This window comes from Meles meles, chromosome 1 (assembly GCF_922984935.1).
Source record: "Meles meles chromosome 1, mMelMel3.1 paternal haplotype, whole genome shotgun sequence".
Taxonomy (NCBI): Eukaryota; Metazoa; Chordata; class Mammalia; order Carnivora; family Mustelidae; genus Meles; species Meles meles.
In genome coordinates, this window is record NC_060066.1 from 197,104,291 (window position 1) to 197,124,735 (window position 20,445).

At 55.0% G+C, this 20,445-nt stretch overlaps 2 protein-coding genes across 2 annotated transcripts; one reads left to right on the forward strand and one right to left on the reverse strand.

Moving 5' to 3' along the window:
- Positions 1–3,471: 3,471 nt before the first annotated feature.
- Positions 3,472–11,122, forward strand: TENT5B (terminal nucleotidyltransferase 5B). Its single transcript, XM_045997754.1, has 2 exons — positions 3,472–3,917; positions 9,207–11,122. Exons 1-2 carry the CDS (start codon positions 3,654–3,656, stop codon positions 10,224–10,226), a joined length of 1,284 nt encoding a protein of 427 aa, XP_045853710.1. The 5' UTR covers positions 3,472–3,653; the 3' UTR covers positions 10,227–11,122.
- Positions 11,123–14,043: 2,921 nt separating this feature from the next.
- Positions 14,044–20,199, reverse strand: TRNP1 (TMF1 regulated nuclear protein 1). The gene is made up of 2 exons (XM_045998867.1): positions 19,255–20,199; positions 14,044–14,829 (listed from the first exon to the last, which is right to left on the reverse strand). The coding sequence occupies exon 1, from the start codon at positions 20,096–20,098 to the stop codon at positions 19,421–19,423; it is 678 nt and encodes a 225-aa protein (XP_045854823.1). The 5' UTR covers positions 20,099–20,199; the 3' UTR covers positions 14,044–14,829; positions 19,255–19,420.
- Positions 20,200–20,445: the final 246 nt, after the last annotated feature.

Genomic DNA, 20,445 nt, shown 5'->3' on the forward strand with positions numbered 1-20,445 from the left:
CATGAGACAGAGCCCCATATCGGCTCTGTACTCAGCACGGAGTCTGCTTGAGATTCTCTTGCTCCCTCTCCCTCTGACCCTCTCCCTGTTCATGCTATAAATAAATAAATACATCCATACATCCACACATAAAATCTTTAAAAAAAAAAAAAGATTGTGTTCCAAAAATTGGGTAAGAAACTGTATGGAAACGGCCTCGTGTGGTTCCAAACAGGGTGCTCAGAAATGTGGGCTGATTCCAGAATGCTCGTCCAGAGCTGGAGTCCAGATGTGGAGGCCAACACTCTCTGCAGGGCCCCTTCTCCTTTCCATCACTTCATGTCACAGGTGAATGGAAAAACCTGACTCCTATTTCACCACCATTTTACAGACTAGGAAACTGAGGCCCAGAAAGGGAGAGTGACTTACCTATGTCACTACAACTCAGTTATCATAGAGAGTAACTAAATCAGAGTAACTAAAATCAGAGTCAGGATTAAGAAGGGAAATATGTATGGGAGGAGAAAGGCTCACGTATATTGTTTGAAAGCCAGATGGACTCTTTAGAAGCTACCCCAGCCGTCATTTCCGCCATTCACTGGGACAATTAGAAGTTGGTCTTGGTGAAGGTAAAAACCCTCTTGAGTATACCCCCTGCTCTCTCGCCTTCCTTCTTTCCTTCCTACATTCCCTTAGTTAACTCCCATAGTTAACTAAACAAAGAAATAAGACATTTCAGATAATGCGAAGAAAATAAAATGGAATGGGAAAGAGAGCAACCATGAGTATACCTGGAGTGAGAGAGAGAGTTTTAAATAAACTAAGCTTACTTAACTACATTCTTTTTATACTAGAATGTCAGCTCTAGGGTAGGGACCTTGCCCATCATATCTTGGATCTAGCCCAGCACCTGGTACACAGTGCTTAGTATATATGTGTTGGTTGATGAATGAATGAATGAATGAATGAATGAATGGATACATCTTGAGGGTGGTACCAGGGCTGTGCCAAGCATGGTACTGTGATCTGTGCCAACTCTTCCATGAGTAGCAGTTGGAAAATAGGGCTCTGGAGTCAGGAGACCTGGATTCAAGTCCCACCCTGCCAATTAGTGGTTGTATGACCATGTCACTTGACTTCTCTAAGCCCCGGTTTCTTCATCGGCAAATTGAGGATAATGATCCCACATCTTGAGCTGTATTTTAGAAATTAGAGGTCATGTATGTAAAGTGACCTGGAACATAGTAGGTCTTCAGTATATGTTAGTTTCCTTTCTCTTCCTTCCTCTGCTGGGGCCATGAAAGTCAAGGGTTTGGAGACTCTGGGTTCAGCAAAAGGGGTTTCTCATCTATTTCTTCTCTTTCAAAAGAAGGTAAAACAAAACAGTAAGCAACTTCACTGAGGACAGTGCAATGACTTGCCCATAGTCACACAATCAAGCAGTAGAGGGAGCAACAGGTCCCCTTCCAGGGGGCTGGAGGAAGCCCCTGATCCCAGACAAAAGGGAGGGAGGGGACAAAGGCAGGATCTTGCTTGTGCTGGACTTTGGAAAGAGGAAGTGATTGCTCTAGTCTGAGAGTCAGGCTCCTGGGTTCTAGGTCCAGGTCTGTCGGAGACAAACTGGTGACCCTGGAATGTAGTTTATCATCCATAGGTCTTGATTTCCTCTTCTGTAACATTGGGGATATTACTCCCTCCTGGGCCTGCCTTATAGAACGGGGCAGTGTTAGAAGAATGATATTTAATCTAAGAAAAAATATTTTAGTGTTAAATCTAGCAGATTCAATTTCTGAAAGTCCACCTCAGGTATGTAGATTTAAAATCAGAAGAAAAAGTGAATTCAAAAGTAACAATAGGGGCATCTGGGTGGTTCAATGGGTTAAAGCCTCTGCCTTCGGCTCAGGTTGTGATCCTGGGTGCTTGGATAGAGCCCGGCATCCGGCTCTCTGCTCACCAGGGAGCCTGCTTCCTCCTCTCTCTCTGCCTGCCTCTCTGCCTACTTGTGATCTCTGTCTGTCAAATAAATAAATAAAATCTTTTTAAAAAGGTAACAATAAACCTCATCCCTCTAGGCTCTGTAAAGTGGGAAAGAAAAACATGTAAACATATTATTTCAAGAGAATATATGAAAATGGGGGCACGTGGGTGGCTCAGTCGTTGAGCGTCTGCCTTCAGCTCACGTCATGATTCCAGGGTGCTGGAATCCAGCCCCGCATCGGGCTCCCTGCTCAGCGGGGAGCCTGCTTCTCCCTCTCCCACGCTCCCCGCTTGTGTTCCCTCTCTTGCTGTGACTCTCTGTCAAATGAATAAATAAAATATTTAGAGGGAAAAAAAGAATATATGAAAAAAAAATTTTTAAGATTTTATTTACCTATTTGACAGAGAGAGAGAGAGGGATCACAAGTAGGCAGAAAGGCAGGCAGCGAGAGAGGGGAAGCAGGCTCCCCGCTAAGCAGAGAGCCCGATGCGGGGCTCGATTCCAGGACCCTGGGATCAGGACCTGAGCCGAAGGCATAGACTTTAACCCACTGAGCCACCCAGGCGCCCCACAAATCAAATTTTTTAAAAAAAAATGTTTATTGAACATCTTCTCTGGGACAGAAAAGGAAACTGGCTCAGGAGGGGTTAGTGACTTGCCTGAGGGCACACAGGACCTGATAAGTCTGAGAAGCTGGAAGGAAAGACTTCCACCAACTGCTTACGAAGCCCCTACCAGAACGGGCTACAGAGGAGCCCAAGACGCAGGGTCAAGAAAACCAACTTCCCATTTCCAGCTGCCTTCCATCCTCCAGCCCCTAAAGGCCCTGGGTCTGCACAAACATAACAGAAAGAGCATGCCGCAACTCATTTGCTGTGTAACCTTGAAGGAGTCACGCCCCCTCTCTGAACAGGTGTCCCCTCCCCTCAATAGGAACATTAACGCTGGCGAGTCTGTGGTTGACAAGGGCCAATCAGGAGTGCGTTAAATAGCATCTACCTCGGTATACACAGTTTGCTACCTTTCCTTGATTCTGGAAGAACAGGAGGAGCGCTGTGTGGAGTTGAACAGGCGGCGCAGTGTCTCTGGGCTTCTGAAAATAGCGGATGACCAGGACCAGGCCAGGCGAACTCTAAATCCCTTCCAGCGTCGAAAGGAATCCTGGAGCTTCTTAGTGGTCCAACCGTGTTACAGACTCCACGGATCACTTCCCTCCCGCCTGCCGCTGGAGGGCGCAGTCCCTTTAAGTCTCGGCCTGCCTCCGCGCGGGCCAATCACTGCGAACAGAAGTTCTTTAAGGACCAAAGGAGGGAATTTCTGCCTGGGCCGGAGGGTGGGGCAGGTGCATGCCAGCCAGCCAATCGGAATCTCCCTGGCGACTAGTGACTCACGTGCCAAATTCTGCTGACCAATGGCAGGGGAGCTGAGAGGCGGGGCGCTCCCACTGTGTGACAGCTGTCTGGACCAATGGGCATGTCGCCCGCGGCCTATAAGAGTCTGCTGGGCCCCGCGTTACAGGCTCTAGGGTCGGTTGGTCGTCGCCGTCGGAGGTGTGCCCTGAGTTTGCCTCGCCGTCGCTGCCACCTAGTCCCTGCAGCCGCGCCCCTCGCCTTGGCCCCGGCACAGCCGCTCTCCCTGCCCTTCTCCCCTTAGTCACCCCCCCGGTTTCTGCCGTCGGGGCCCCGGGGCCGGGCTAATGATGCCGTCGGAGAGTGGAGCTGAGAGTCTGGACCAGGCAGCTGCGCAGGTGGGGACGGCTGCGGCCTCGGCGGTGGCCACGGCCGCCCCGGCAGGCGGCGGCCCCGACCCGGAGGCCTCATTGGCCTCCCTCGGACGGCACCTGAGTGGGCTAGGCTGGCCACAGGTGAAGCGACTGGACGCGCTCCTGAAAGAACCGATTCCCATTCACGGGCGCGGCAACTTCCCCACTCTGAGCGTGCAGCCCCGGCAGATTGTGCAGGTGAGCGGGTCCCGGGAAGGGGGTGGGGAGTTATGGGGTCTCCAGCCTGACAGATTCTTGTGCTTGGAGGCACCCAGAGTCTGTTCGATTCTCTGCACTGCTAGGGAAAATGAGACTTAGAGATGGACAGGGACTGTAACAAGATCGCACAGAGCATGGGCAGTAGACCATGCTCCCTCCATCTGGCTTTCCCTTCCTCTGCCTCGGGAGAGCCTCGATTCCTCCCGCACCATTCACCCTGGCCCTGGCTAGGAAATGGGAGGAGAATGGGGCGGGACTTGGCTGCGGTGGTGCTTGGGGTGGGGGTGGAGGGGGGTGGCCGGCAGGAGAGTGGCCCTGTCTGCTGAGACTAAGGATAGCAGGAAGCTCTGGATGGGTAGGGGTGCATGCTTGGGTTCAAAATAGGTTTTTTTCATCCCCAAATCTTCATCGTTGGGTTTCACACACCACCACCCCCCCAAGACACACACACTCACTCCTTCCCTCTCTGGAGGTTCTTGGGGCAGACTTTGTCCTGTGCTTCCTCAGCCCTCGGCTCAAGAACCTTGTGGCTAAGTGGAAAATCCTAGAAATCCCAAAAAGGACTCCATCCTTCTCAGCTGGGGATGTGGCAGGAGATTAACTAAGCACCAAACCAGTATTGGTGTCTGCATGATGGAGGGCGACATCGGGTGTCCAGTGTTTCTTCCCTTCCCCAGAACTGGAAGTGAAGTTTGGCCGTGGTGTCTCCTGAGGAGCAGAAAAAGAGAATTCTGGTAGCCCTCTCCCGTTCCTCAGACTCCCTCTTCCCTTTACCTAACTTTCAGCACTCTTCAAATTGCTCTTTTTTCTTTTTTTAATAAAGATTTTTATTTATTTATTTGACAGAGAGAGATATCACAGGCAGAGAGGCAGGCAGAGAGGGGGAAGCAGGCTCCCTGCCAAGCAGAGAGCCTGATGCAGGGCTTGATCCCAGGACCTTGAGATCAGGACCTGAGCTGAAGGCGGAGGCCTAACCCACTAAGCCACCCAGGCACCCCTCAAATTGCTCTTTTATCTGTATAACCTAGGTGCTGGTATACTCTGAAATGCCAGAATGGTAATCACTGTACCCATTTTGTGGCTGGGGAAGCTGAGGCTCCAAGGGGTCATGAGCTGTCTAAGATTACCTAAAGAGGTGAAAATCAAACCTGGAGAATCATGGGTCTTCCTGGGAGATACCTGCTCAGGCTCAAGGCTTTCTACCTCTTCCCCACCTCTCAAGACTCAACTTCTAAGTATTAGGGAAGTCTTCTGATAGAAACCAGAAAATCCAGCCACAATTCTTGTGTATTTCTGCCAGTAGACGGACTTTCTTTCTGGGAAGCTATCCATAGAAGCTAGTGAAGCCAGCCACTCCCCTGCCTCCTATGGTCTCAGCCTCCACTGAGGAGGAGGGGTGTCTGCTAAGGGATTACCTCGCCCTCCCTCCCAGGGAATGGGAGGGAGTGGGGGCAGATTCCCCAGGGCTGACTCACCCACAGCCCCAGTGGTGCTCACTGAGGCATTCCTCCCCTGCCCGCTGTCATGGGGTAATTAGGAAACCAGTTGAGGCTTTTCTTCCCAGGACACTCAGGTCAACCTTGGGGCTCCAACTGCTGTCTCTCCAGGACTGTTTCAGACATGGGGGAAGGAGGAGCCCCGTGTGGAAACTCCCCTCTGCAGGGACGAAGGGTGCCCTGGAGGGGAAGTTCCTGCCCAGTGCCTTTACTGGTGTCTGCTCTGTGCCAATCCCTAGTCGGGACACCAGGGCTCTAGATATGTCTGGGACCTGGCCTCTCTGCCCTTCAGGTGCTCCCTGCCAGGTGGTGGGGACTGCAGGCCAATAGGAACTGACTTCCTGAGCCCCTAATAGGAGAGTGTTCTCCTAGACTAGGGTCAAAGATATCACAGAGCAGGGAGCTGCTGGCTGTGGTGGAGAGATGCAGCCGAGATTTCAGAGCTGGCCTGGGAGGCTGGACATCTGGCTTCAGGGCCTAGACTATTGTCCGTTCTCTTTGCTGGGCCCAGGGTCCTTATCTGTTCAATGCGGAGGGGTTGGACTACTTTACCACATCATTTCAGGGTTCCAGAATCCAAAGGGAACAGTGCCTTCCCCTGCCCTGTACAGTTGCATCCCCAGGGAAGAAGGTCCATCCCATGGCAGGAATCTACAGCTGGCAGTTTCACAAACTGGGGAGGGCGGGGGTGCTGGTTGTGTATGGGCTGTGGAGAGTGGTGCTTGGTGTACATGGGGATGAGGGCCATCGGACTGCCTATATGAGGAGGTGGGGGAGTTGCTGGGGTGGGGTGGAGGGAAGGATGCTAGGTGTGTGTAGTGTGGGATGCTGGTTGTCCACGATTCAAGAATTAGAATCTTGGGGCGCCTGGGTGGCTCAGTGGGTTAAGCCGCTGCCTTCGGCTCAGGTCATGATCTCAGGGTCCTGGGATCGAGTCCCACATCGGGCTCTCTGCTCAGCAGGGAGCCTGCTTCCTCCTCTCTCTCTCTGCCTGCCTCTCTGTCTGCTTGTGATCTCTCTCTGTGTCAAATAAATAAATAAAATCTTAAAAAAAAAAAAGAATTAGAATCTTTCTCCCTCTGTATTCCATAAGACTTTGCCTACAGCAGCAATCTGAGCAGCTAGAGATGCTCATCTTCATTGGACCTGAGCTAGAGGGACCCATTCCCCTGTAGGAATCTCCCCTGCCTAATGAAACTCAGCCACTTAACTAGCTGTGTGACCTTGGATAAGTCCCTCGCCCTCTCTGGGCCCAGGGAACTGAATGAGACAATCTGATCTCTCTAGCTGCAGCCAGAGGGCCTGCATTAGTCAGCTCCAGATTGGAGTTTTGTGAGCCTGCTCGCTGACAGCACCCATATGCCCCCACCCACCCACTGCAGGTCTTGGCAGTGGCCCAGGAACAGAGCGATTCTGGGGAGGCCCTTGGCACAGGAGAAAGGAGGGTGCAGCCACTGCCCCCTTCATGGCTGGAAAGTCTGATTCAGGAGACTCTAAGCTGCCCTGCAGTCTTTGGGTGTGGCGGTATCTGGGGTCCGCCTGCCAAGCTGGAGCTATAGTCACACCTGGGAGAGGGACAACAGCTGCCGGCTGGCTGACACAGCCAGCCCCACGGCCTGACGCAAGCGGTTTAACAAGGGTACTGCTACCTACTCACCAGGCCAGATGCCATGCCCTGGGGTGAGCAGCAGCCTGGGAGCTGGTGCTGGCACTGAGTAAGGCTCCGTCAGCTCTACTGGGACCTGGGGAGGGGGCTGGTCCACTTTGCAAGTCTGGCAGGGTCCTTGGGACAAGGTCTTGCCTGTTTCTCTCCTTGGCCTACATGGGCACAGCTGCCAGTTTCCAGGATGTGGGTGAGAAGTCCCACAGGCCGGGCTGTAGCAACTGGCCCCTTACCTCCAGCTTTCGCAGTCTATCTGGCCAAGGCATCTCCCAACCCCACCCTCCCATTCCTAACTACCTTGACTCAGCTTTAGTGACTGGAGGGTCGCCCTCACTTTGAAGTTTTGAAAGGGAGTGTTAGAACCCTAGTGTCTAGTCTCTGCTCCTTCTAAATCCTGGGGTGGCAATATGATGGGAGGAGAGTCAGCCACACCTGGATTTGAAGGTGCCTCTGCATGATCTCGGGCAGATGATGACAATTCTGTGAGCCTTGGTTTCCCCAGCTATAACTTGGAGATCATAGAGAGCCGTCCCCCATCTGGGTATCTGGCTGGTTCAGTCAATGGAGCTTGTAACTCTTGATCCCAGGGTTGTGAGTTGGAGCCCCAGGTGGGGTATAGAGATTACTTAAAAATAAAATCTTTAAAAAGAAAAAAAAAAAGAGAGAGAGAGAGAGAACATCAATTCCTCCATAGATTTTGGTGAGAAGGTCCAGGTATTCAATAGGTGCCTAATGGGTGTTCCTCCCCAGCCTCCCTGCCCCCAGCTCCTCCCACAGCATGTTCCCGATGGCCAGTTGCTTACCCTTGTAGCCATTGCAGTACCTTCCCCTAGTCTGGGTCCTCCACCCGGAAGCCTTCCTGGAGGGAGCCGCCCGCCTCAGATTGCCCCACTGCGGCTTGCCTCCTCAGCACTTAAGTGCATTCTTTGCAGTAATTCCCTGAGAAGAGAGGAGGGCAGCCCAGCCCAGTGCTGGGCGCTGACTTGGCAGCAAGGCGGGGTTGCAGAATCACTCAAGGCAGGAATGCTGCCTGGTCACTTTCAGGACGGTGCCTGGAATACACTGGGTTGTTGAGAAAACCGAATGTCTGGGCCCAGCTCCGTTCTTCTCCCCCACATGGTCCTAGGCCCAGAAAGATGCCTCTGGCCAAAGGAACATATTCGAGGTTGAAGATGATTGGTCTACGGCATCTCTTCCCACTTGGGCTGGGCACTGAGCGCTTTCTGAGATGATCACCCGTCTCCTGTCCCAAGAGCAGAAAGGGTCTGGGTTTTCACTGCCAGCTCTGCCACTTCTTAATGCCTCCCCACCTCAAATCTCAGGGGTTGTAACACCGCAAACCTCAGTTTCTTCTGCTCTAAAACAAGCACAACATTTGTTTCACAGGGTCCTTATAAAGATGCATTAAGGTGAATATGTCCAAATCAAAAGAACATACATGGACTGGAGAATCCAATTGGCCTGGGTTCCAGGTTCCACCTGGCTACTCTCTGACCTTGGACATGTTACTTAACCTCTCTGTGCCTGTGGTCCCCCATCTGTAAATTGGGACCGTAATGCCTAAGTGCAGGATTATTGTGAGGGTTAATGTAGTAATGCACATGGACTGCAATTACATGCCTAACACATCTGAGCGGTTAGCATCATGGCTGGCGCAAAGTGAAGTGTTTTACTTGAAGTTTTAGAGAGGTAGAATACCACAGTGAGTAAGACCTGAACTCCCCGAGTTTAATTCCCTGGCTGTGTGACCTTGGACGAGTTACTGCTCCTCGGTGCTTCTATTTTTCCCTCTGTAAAATGGGAATAATAGTACCTACCTTATAGCATAGGTAACTGTGAGAATTATACAAGTTTATATCCTAATGTATAAAGTACTTGGATCAGGACCTGGCATTTAGTAAATTCTGTGTATGTGTTTGCTGTCATTAGTGCTGTTCTTCTGGAGTCTTTGCTCCCAGGAGCCATTCTCCAGATTAGGAAATCAAAGTTTAGAGGGTTAAAAGACGTTCCAAAGGCACGACAGCTGGCGTGATTATTACATGGACGTGTGGAGGGGAACCCAGGGGCCCAGGCTCCTGACCCCTCTCTGCCCTGCCGTCTCTTCCGCAGGTGGTCCGCAGCCGCCTGGAGGAGAGGGGACTACATGTGCACGGGGTGCGGTTACACGGCTCGGCCGCCAGCCACGTGCTGCACCCTGAGAGTGGCCTGGGCTACAAGGACCTGGACCTGGTGTTCCGCGTGGACCTGCACAGCGAGGCATCCTTCCAGCTGACCAAGGAGGTGGTGCTGGCCTGCCTGCTGGACTTCCTGCCAGCCGGTGTGAACCGGGCCAAGATCACCCCACTGACGCTCAAGGAGGCGTACGTGCAGAAGCTGGTGAAGGTGTGCACAGACACGGACCGCTGGAGCCTCATCTCGTTGTCCAACAAGAGCGGCAAGAACATGGAGCTCAAGTTTGTGGACTCGGTCCGGCGCCAGTTTGAGTTCAGCGTGGACTCCTTCCAGATCATCCTGGACTCCCTGCTGCTCTTTGGCCAGTGCTCATCCACGCCCATGTCTGAGGCCTTCCACCCGACCGTGACCGGTGAGAGCCTGTACGGGGACTTTGCCGAGGCCCTGGACCACCTGCGGCGCCGCATCATCGCCACACGCAGCCCTGAAGAGATCCGTGGCGGTGGCCTCCTCAAGTACTGCCACCTGCTGGTGCGGGGCTTCAGGCCTCAGCCGGGCACCGACGCACGCGCCCTGCAACGGTACATGTGCTCCCGCTTTTTCATCGACTTCCCAGACCTGGTGGAGCAGCAGCGCACACTGGAGCGCTACCTGGAGGCCCATTTCAGTGGAGCCGACTCGGCCCGCCGCTACGCCTGCCTGGTGACGCTGCACCGGGTGGTCAACGAGAGCACTGTGTGCCTCATGAGCCACGAGCGTCGCCAGACACTGGACCTCATTGCCATGCTGGCGCTCCAGACACTGGCTGAGCAGGGTCCGGCTGCAGCTGCTGCCCTGGCCTGGCGCCCCCCGGGCGCCGATGGGGTCGTGCCTGCCACCGTCAGTTACTACGTGACTCCTGTGCAGCCTCTGCTGGCTCGGGCCCACTCATATCCCACCTGGTTGCCTTGTAACTGACTCAGACCCTGGCCAGAAGGTGCTTGGCCTTTCCTCAGGATGTGGGGCCTCCAGGAGTGTGTAGGAGATGTGACCAGAGACCAGCAGCCTGTGCCAAGTGGCCCAGCACTGCTGCAGGGTTGGGCCTTTGACTGAACAGACCAGACACGGCTCATCCCCGAATGAGGCCCCTGGCGGGGGTTCAGGCCAGGCCGGGGTTCTTGATAGACCTGTGGGTTTTTGTATCCCACTTTTGGACCAGCATGATGGTGGGGTGCAGGGGCTGTTTGTCTTGGGGGTCCATTGCCTTCAGGAGACAAAGCATGTTTGGGCTGGCAGCCTCAATGCTCATTACCTTAGGTTGATTTCTGTGACCTAGAAAGGTCCCAGGTTGATTTCTGTGGCCCAGAAAGGGTCTTTTTGGGGAAAGCCAGCCCACAGTGATCCCAGCAGCCTCAGAAGGCTAAAATATGGTATGTTATAGGAACTACTCACTCTGGGTACTCTGGGTTGGGCTAGACCCCTGCCGGGACCTGGCAGTCCAACCGGACTAAGCACTGGGAAGAGGGAAGCTGAGGCGGGACGCAGCTACCTGGGTTTGCAGAGGGATAGGGTTAGCCCACCCTTACCCCAAGCTATCCAGGTGCGCGGGCGAGCAGGAGCTGAGCTGCCGGCGTAGGACATGGCCCATGCCCCTTCTAGGGTAGTGCTCCCTTCCCCTATGGTGTGGAGATCCCTCCACCTAGGAGTTCGTTCTTCGAAGGGTGCTGGGCCCAAAGTGACCAGTCAAGTGCTCCCACCCCAATGGCCTGGTTACAGGGTCTTCACTCGGAGGAAGGGAACCATGCCCCACCTCCTTTCCCATCCCTCTGGATTTGTCACCATTTTGCACTCTTAACACCTGCCAATAAAGATTGTCTACACTAAACCTAGCACCATGATTTCTCCTGGGAGAAGGACCTTCCATGGCTGTGGGGGCTCTGGCTGCCTCTCCCAGCCCACCTCTGGCTTATATTTGGGGGTTAGGGACATTTGGGTGGCTTGGACTCTGAGTCCTGGGCTGTAGCTGGGGAGTTTCACCTCCTTCCCTCAACACCAGCCCCAGCTGGAGAACTGTGCTAGGAGCTCATGTCTACACATGTGACTTGTACCTGCAAATTGCCTCGGCAAGTCTCTTGTTAAAGAGTAAATATTTCAGCATTTTCTCACCTGGAGTCCTGATGACCCTGGGCTTGACCTCACACTCCGGTGCTCAGGGCTTCTTGACCCTTGGCCCACCCAACCCCAGTCCTTCTCAGGAAGCCGGTGGAGGACAAGCTGAGTGAATGTGGACTGGAGAGCCCTTCAGCGGTGGCCACCGAGACTCAGGGACTTCTAGCGTGCTCCAGAGCAAGAGCCCAGGTTTGGCCTCCCTACCTGAGAGGAAGGTTCCATCCGTCCTCTCTTACTCCCAAGTGCAATGGGCACACCCTGGCCTGTTCTAAACGGGTCCCCTAGAAGGGCAGGGTCTCCTTTCCAAACCCAGCTGGGGGCCATACCAGGCTCCCCGGGAGCTCTTCCCTCGGGCCATCGGCCAGTCACTGGCCTGGACGCTGCCCACTGTTTACCCAGCCCCTTTGATCCAGGGATGGCAAAGCCCTTAACATATTCAGCCTCATTAGTGGTTTCTGAAGTGGTGGCTTTGATGGTTCCATCCAGGCTGAAAAAAACAAGGCCTCCGAGGAGGCCCCAGGTGACCTGGGTGAGTCCAGTCACCTCATCTGCTCAGTGAGTCCCCTCAGGGCTCAAAAGGGCTAGAAGGGTGAGTAGTTAAGACTTTCTTGGCTTGGTGACTGAAAACAGCCCCTCCCGCCCCAACCCTAGTTGCGCCCACCCAACGAGGGGCTTGGGAGAGATTGTTTCTCCCAGATCCTGGGTTGGGCATGAGGGGACGTCCACCGTGTATAAGGCAAGCAATAGGAGCAGGAACCCATCAGAAAACAAAAGACCAAGATTCCCGACTCTTGTGAAGATAACACTTCCAATACAGTAGACAGAAAATAAACAATGATATAGTCTTAGAAGGTCAATGATGCTTCAAAGCACGTGGCAGGGTAAAGGATTGGAAGTGCCAGGGTACGTGACTTTAAAAAGGGCGGACCTCATCGAGAGGGTGACATTTGATCAAACAAAGACACAAAGGCAGTGGCTGGCAAGCCCTGCGATGTCTGGGGAGAGAGCTTCCGGGCAGAGGGAATCTGTTCTTGGGCACATACAACCAGCAGGCATGTCCGGGGGAGGGCGCGTGTGCCTGAGGGTGTCTGGCCGGCCTTGCACAGGCATGCACACTCTTGCCGCTGCGACACGCACAGGTGTAAGATGTGGGAGAGCATGAGCCTGGAGCTCCCAGGAGCAGCTGCCCTTTCTGGAGTCTTCTCTCGGGGTCAAGCACTAAGCTGAAGTCTTCACGGTCGCTACCTCCCACTTCATCCTTGAGAGAAGAGCGATTATTTCCACTTTTACAGACAAGGAAGCTGGTGCTGGAGAGGTCAGGGAAGTGTGGGTATGTTCCTGTCAACCCCTGTGCCCTTCCGGCCCCTCCGCTCTGATTCCATGTGGGTGAGCAGGGCCTCCTGCCCCCGCCCACATACGTGATGAGGCGTGTTTGGCAGGTGACGGTTTGTACTTCTGCGCATTGACCATTTTGGGGAGGGCAGCGGAGCAGTGTGGGGAGAGGTACATTTTCTTGATGTACATGACACCAGCCGTGGCTTGGGGTGACGATGCCAGAGGCCCATGGTGGCAGCAGGTGCGCCTGTGGGTGTGTTTGGGGCTGGTGCAGTGTTTCTGGGTGTGAGAAAAACAATGACTCAGTGGCTGGCATTGTTCTCTCATGGACAGTTCCCGCAGCCACCTCAGACGCCAGGACAGGCAGAAATGAAGACCTGGGAATCAGAGCCAGAGAGGGAAAGGCTGAGGGAGGAGAGCCCACCCCCGTCACCCCACAGGGCTCCCTAGCCACAGTTCACCCGCCCCTGTGGGCCACAGAGGGTGGGGGAGCTCCAAAGGGAGAAGAGGCACCGCTGTGAACTTTTAGGGAGCAGAAGACATGCCGTCAGACAGCGATATGATGTGTTGGCCCCTCCAGCCCCACGCTCTCCACCCTCCTCCAAGCTCCGAGTCCGGGAAGGCTGACCTCTGCGGACTGTGCGTCAATGACTCCCTTGTTCTCAGCCTTCCTGTTGCCTTGGCCAGTGAGAGGCCCGGGCAGGAGACTGAAAGGAGGAGAATGGGGTGTTTATTCCGACTGCTTCCTCCCCACCAGGCTGCCATGCTTGGCTGCATCTCTCAACCAAAGGCCATTGCTCCCCATCAGGGGCACTCCCCACATGGCTACACCCTCAGTCCCGTGCCCTCCCTCCCCACCGTAAAGGCTCCCCACTGTTGCCAGCCCTGGAGAGCGGCACCATCCCTTGTCCCTTTCTTCAGCCCACATTTTTGGAAATAATCCCTTTTGAAATCTCTTCCCAGTTTGAGGGTGCTCTGCCTCCTGCTGGGGCCCTGACAGACAAACAGGTCCTTGTGGTCACCAGCACAGTCACACACAATCTTTCACGGATCACCACACTGCCCTGTCATCACAGATGGATGCCACCTTCCTGCGTGGGTCCCAGTCTCCTCCCCCAGCTTCCTCATCACATCCTTCACCTCAGAGCCAGATCCAGGGGGAAAGCAGTCTGGAAGTCAGTCAACAGGGCCAGACTGCCTCAAGGAACTGCTAACCTAAAGAGTCATGAGAGACGCACACAAAGGAAAGGCAGTAGGGACACTTGCAAAGCAAACCTCAAAATCACATGCCTTTGTCTCACATTAATGAAATTTATTCTTCCTGAATGTATAAATCAGGAGACTGATTCAAGAGACATTCATTTCGCGAATAATACAAGTTCTGGGTTGTGTGTGAGTAAATGTGCCCCCCTTCCCTTTTATCAGGATATTTGAATAAATACGCTCCCTTTTTTTCATTTTAAACTTTGCTTCCAATTTTTATGTTGCCACTGTGTCTCCCTGAGGAAGAGGTGCCCCTCCCCCTGAGCCAGCAGCAGGCCATCTTTCTGAGAGTCCACAGCCACTCCCTAGTCAGAGAGGATAAGGACAGTGGGGCAGGGAAGCAGGGATTTCTCAGACCAATGTTTCCTCTCAAATAGGCCTCCCAGCATTGTCAGAGTGAGAAGCCATGACATTGACCAAAATGCAGACCCCAGCTGCACTGTGACTTAAGGACGACGACTATATTTAAAAAGAAATCCTTTTCATGTTCACATTAGAAATGTTTGCTCCTTTCTTAAATAATCTGATTGCATCTCAGAGGACCTGTCGTAACATTTCCAAGCATACAGTGTCAGCCAAAATCAAATGTGGCTTAGGTAAGAAAACTCAAGAGTACAGGAACCTTCCCCAGAACCCAGCACCTTGCCATGGTTGAGTGCAAGGCCTCTGTGAAGGGAGGACAGTGCCAAGATTGTATGAGATCAATTCGGTTGGGTAGGGTTGTGGGATGTCTTCTTGAAGGAGATGCCTAGGGCAGGAGCTCAATCCAGGAGTCCAGATCCGTAGAGTGGAGGCTCTGAGGAACTGGGAGGAGCTGGAAAGAATAATTTCAAGAGCTTTAATTACCTCCTTCCCACAGTGACCAGCCTCACCCAAACCCTTCAACGTCTGCGTCAAGAGGGCCCATTGTGGAGACAAGGTACAGGATAATATTATGGAGCAGGGCTCCATGGCTCCCGTCCTGGAAGAGGTGGGGGCTCTTGGGGTAAGCAGAGGTTCCCTTGGGCCTTTTTCCTTGGCTGAGATCCCCACTGGTCTGAGCAGCTGGAATGGAATGTTCCTGGGAAGAAAAGCCTGCCCCTCCTCCACCTCTCCCCTTATGGAGTTCCCCAGGGCCCAGGGTGGGGGGAGAAGGATCATTCCAGGGATTCCTGATATGGTGATGCTCTGGGAAAGCAAAGCCCCAAAGTGACATTATCCTCTCTCCAGCTCTCCAAACACACACACACACACACACACACACACACACACACACACACACACACAACTGGCCCAGAGAAGGGAAGTCATTTGTCCAACTTCTTCCAGCTGAGAAGTTATAGGCAAACACTGAATCCCAGATCTGTCTTATTCCAAGCTTGAGGCGCTTTCTGCCCTCACCATGGAGCCTGTCACCCTCCTCCCCTGCCATCCCAGGCTCTCTACTCTCCTTGGCATGAAACCTTCCAGCCAGGTGTTCAGGGAGGAGGTAGCCCTCCAAGGCAAGCCCAGGCTCTGAGCATCACTGGCCTGCCCTTGCCTTAAGGTAGGTGTGCTGACTCAACCTGACTCACCCCCCCAGAGCCCAGACAACCAGGGACAGGAGCTAGCTTCTGGGGGTGTGCCCAGACCTTGGCGGTGGTGATTGGGGAGGGCGGGTACACCTTCTGCCACCCTTCCAGCATTTCATCACATCCCTCCCAGATCTGAGGACCAGGGGCCACGGTACTCAGACATAAAGGGTATTACCCCAGAAAGCCCCTCAAATGGAGCCCTTACTATCCTGGTAAATGAAAAGCCACATAATGTTTAAAGGACCCCTCATTTACAGGTTCTAGGTCCTTAGGCAAGTCATCTGCCCTACCTGATCCCCAGTTTCCTCATCCATGGAAATGGGGACAGTAACCCCTACTTTGCAGAGTAGCTGGGAGGAATAAAACAGATAAAGTGTTCAGCATATTGCCTAGCGTGGAGATGGTTAATATATTCCAGAACCAAGAAACCTGGCCGGGCTTAGGCCAAGCACTAATGCAGGAAGAAATAGGCTGGAGATTTCCCTGACTTTCCCCCTCCTCGGGGCTGTAGAGCAAGAGCCTCTTTTATCTCTGAGAACACTGGGCTATTGGGTTTTCTCTAGGGACCTGGGGCGGGGGGGGGGGGGGGGGGGGGGGAGTGTCTGTGGGGGGAGGAGGGTGCGGGGGCGGATTCCTCCTTGAGACTGCCCGCTACAGGTTTGGAGCACCGCAGTTGTGACCTGTTTAAGCCTGAGCTCTAGGAAGTCACCGTGGTCCCCAGATGGCTGCAGAATGCGGTATTCTGATCAGTTATCAGTGTAACAAATCAGACGGAGACCGCCAACAGGGGCAACCTTATTTCCAGAAACTCTTCCTTGATGAACCTTCCTCCTGAAGTCCGGGTCGGGCCCAACCACGGACCCAACCTTACGTGTTTCTCCGAACGACCGCCACGCCCCGCTCATTCTGCCAGACCCTTAACTCAAGGCCTAGGAAGGCTAGGCAGGACCAGAGGGGGGCGGTCGGGGGTGCGGACCCCGGGGACCAAGCCTGCTCCAGGCCACGCCAAGCCCCGGGAAGCAGCCCCACACTGCCCTCTGGTGGCACCACCCAGAGATGCCTTCACTGGGCTAGGGCCCTCCAAAAAAGGGAAGGGCTCGTCCAGGGGAAGGGCAAGTTCTAAATTAAAACACTGAACTCTCTCTCAGCCCCAAAACCTGGCCAGAAGAAGGGCTCCTGTTCTCATTTCCCCTCGCTGAAACCCCAGATTCCATGCTGACCATCGAAGTTCTCAAGACCCCCAGCACTGGGACCATCAAGAAAGTGTTTCAGGAAGCGGGGGAGGGCTGGGAGGGTGTCAGTCACCAGACCCAGGAACTACAGTTATTTGTGAAGGCCTAAAAATAGCCCTCTAACAACACAAATTGCCCAGCCCCAGAGGGTCCCCTGGGATAGTGATTGCTAGGGAAGGCTGCCTAGATGAAGGCTGGAACCCTTAAAAAAGCAGAGACCCTCTGAAATCCATGCCGCTTCTTGAACCCCTGGACTGAGTAGATACTAGTGCTTGTTGACTGAGGAGAAAACGGAGCCTCCTAGAGGGGGCTAGGAGGCTCAGACAGGGGTGGGAAAATGACCTTTGTTAGTTGGCTGAGGAGTAGTGGGCAGAGCACTGAACCATGAGCTGAGGTTCAAGTCACTGAGCACTGTATTCCCCAGGTCAAGGCCCTTGGTGAAAGGCAGTGGAACATCTAGAAGGGGGGAGGGGGACAGGGCTGCCTGTGACACTAGGACGAATCTCCATCTCCCACACACATGCATCACTTTCTCCATCAAGAGCTGTCTCTAATCCCTCATTCCCTACCCCCTCTCCAAATCAGGACAAAGCGGATGATGCTAAATCCCAGAGAAAGGCAATACTGATGGCACAGAGCACTTTACACCACTAGCTAAAAGCTTCTCTGGACCAAGCATCCCTCTCCCGTAGAAAACCCATCTCCCGCAGAAAACCACCAGTCCTGGCTGCAGCCCAGCGTTGCAGCTGGAGCTTCTCACTGTCACCTCCAAAAAGTCCTTGTTCTCTCTGGGCCTCTAGACCCTGAATGAGCTGAGTAGCTTCAGAAGGTTCTCCCTCTCCACGGAGGCCAGAGGATGCTAGGGCCCCTCATTGCTCTCCTGGTCCCCATGCTCTCTCAGATTCCTTGAGACCTCCTCCTGGACTTCCCTACTCCAGCTAAGAATGAGGTTTGGAAAGATCTGCATGTTAGAAACCAGCCCCAAAATTTGTACCCGAGGAGAGGAAGAAGAAGAAGAAGAAGGGCTAAAGAGAGTCAGGTGAGGGCCCCCGGGGCAATGCACCTGACCCTCAAGACTCTAGGATTAAACCAGATTCCTATGACTCTGACGTTCTCATCCTACCCCCTTTCCCCTATTCCCGAACCCTGACATGAGGAAGGACAGCTATGTCCAGAGAGGGACTGAGGAATCTGGCCCAGAGAGGAGGCAGAGTTGTTCTAGGTACCACAGCAGACAGGCTGGACACCAGCTCCCTGTAGCCCCTGCCCCTGGGCAGGAAGGAGACACCATGGGAAAGACACACACAGGCCTGGGACCTAGTTCTGTCCAGAGCTGGCATGTGACCTTGCCACTCTGTAAAATGAGGACTTTAAATTAGCTCCAAGCTCCAGCAGCAAAAGCAGTGCCTGTTTCTAGGTGTGATTTGAAAGAATAAACCATTCCTGCTGTGACTTAGGGGGGAAGAAGACAGACCTCTCCCTGTGTTAACCTCACTACATACAGCCCTTTCCAGAGCTGAGGACAACCACTTCACAGACTGACAAGGGAGGCTGCAGTCCAATCAGCTGATGAGCAGCAAAGCAGCAGCCAGGCAATTCATAGCTGGGGGGGTCCTGAAGGGCACGTGGACAGGAAGAGAAGTCAATCTCATTTCAGGTCTGGCCCTTTAAGGCCCCCCTTTCTAGAAGCAAATGACATACCTGCCCCCTTGGGGCTTGTTAAAGGATGTAACCTGGCTCCATCCCTGGCAAAGCCATCTTAGAGACAGGTTGGGAGGGGGTCCCCTAGGAGAGCAGGTGAGGCCTTAGGCAGTTACCAAACACCTCACCCTGGTTATCTAAGTTACTTTTGGCAAAACTACTTGAGACGATGAGAAAAGATCTGTCTCCTAGAAGTGGAAGGGTCTAAGTATGATGGAAACAAATCCATAACCTCTCTGAGATGCCACCCCCTCCAAATGGGAAACAGGGGCTTAGGAGAGAATTTAGTGGTCCATCGCTGGCCCAGCACCCCACCCCATTCTGGGACCTGTTTATTCTGTCCTCCCCGAAGGTGTGGAGCTGGGCAGTGCCGGAAAGCAGCAGTCTCAAGGGCAAGACTCTTCTTAGCCACAAGGGACCCAGGAAAGGCAATGCGGGTTGGGGGCGGGGGGGGGGGGACGGCGGGGAGGGGCAGGAAGGGGAGGAGGCCTGGGGCAGTGCAGCAGGCTCCGACTGGTAATAAAAGTTTGCGGGCAAACCCCTCTTGGAATCTGAGCATCTTCAATTTCCCCAACTCTATAATGGGGACTTGGTGCTACCACCTCGCCCCCCGGGAGGACTGGGAGAGGCCGTTACAAAGTGGCCAGCTTTACTGGAGACCCAGAGGACTCCAGAAGCCCCAGGGAAGGGAGATTCGGGGCCCGGTACCACCCTGCCCCGCCCGCTCAGATGCACTAGCCGCTCAGACCGCACCTCAGCCTCCTTTACTGGGCCCCTGGCCCCCCGACTGTGTCTTCCTGGGGTTCGTCAGTCCGTCCATCCGCGTCGGTGACGCCGTCCATCCAGCCAACGTCCCAATCCGTCGGCCGGCCCCTCGGCGATGGCCTGTCGGGGGTGGCCAGGGCCCCCGACGCTGAGGTCAGCGCTGGGGGGAAGCGGGGCCGCGGGGCGGGCTTCGGCGGAAGGGCGAGTCGGGCTCTGGGCCGTGGCCCCGCCGCAGGCGCCCGGCACCCCAGGGCACACAGCCCCCCAGCCCTAAGGCCGAGGCGAGCAGCGCAGGCGGGCGGCCCCGGCGGCCGCGGCGCGGGCCCTTCTTGAGGCGCGAGCCGTGCGCCGCCAGGTAGAGCTCGGCCTGCGCCACGCCGCCGCTCAGGCGGCCCAGGCTCTCCGCGCGGTGCGCCAGGCGCAGCTCGGCCGCCAAGAAGACGCGGTGCAATTGCAGCACACGGCTCTCCAGCTCCGACACCAGGCGCCGGCGGCCCTCCACCTCCAGCAGTCGCCGCCGCGCTTCGGCCAGCTCCAGCGCTCGGCCCCCGGCTGCCCCCGCCGCCGCGCCCCCTGCCGGCGCTGTAACCCCCGCGCCCCCGTTAGCGCCCTGGCGCCAGCGCTGCAGCTCCTGCCCCTCCGCCGAGCCCGCCCACGCCGGGGCCGAGTCGGCCGGCGCCGAGACCGAAGCCGGGGTCGGAGTCAAGGTCGGAGATGGGGGCGGGGGCTGAGGGGACGACAGGAGCTCCCGGGGCGGCGGCGGCGGGGACCCCGGTTCCGCGGTCCCTTCCTGGGCCCCCGGGCCGCAGGCGCTGATGCGGCAGCCCGGCATCCCCCGCCCCCCGGCGGTCTGTTCCTGTCTGTCCTCTGGTCAGGTCAGCTGCCCCCGCGAGGGGGAGGACCGAAGCCGCGCACGCGAGAGAGATGCCTTCGCAGCCCCCGCGCGAGCCGCGGGTGCATCTTATAGAACACGGGGCGGAGCGAAGGGCAACACAGCCAATCAGAGACTGGAATGCCTGAACCCGCCCCCCTGGCTCCGCCTTCTCAGGATACCGCCCTAACCCTTAGGGTCCTTGGTCCTCTGTCCAGCTTTGCCCAGCTAGGGCATCCGGTCCCCATCCACCTCCCCCCAGATTTGGTGTAGAAAGAGAACCGCATCTTCTCTGGTCTAGTCCCTGA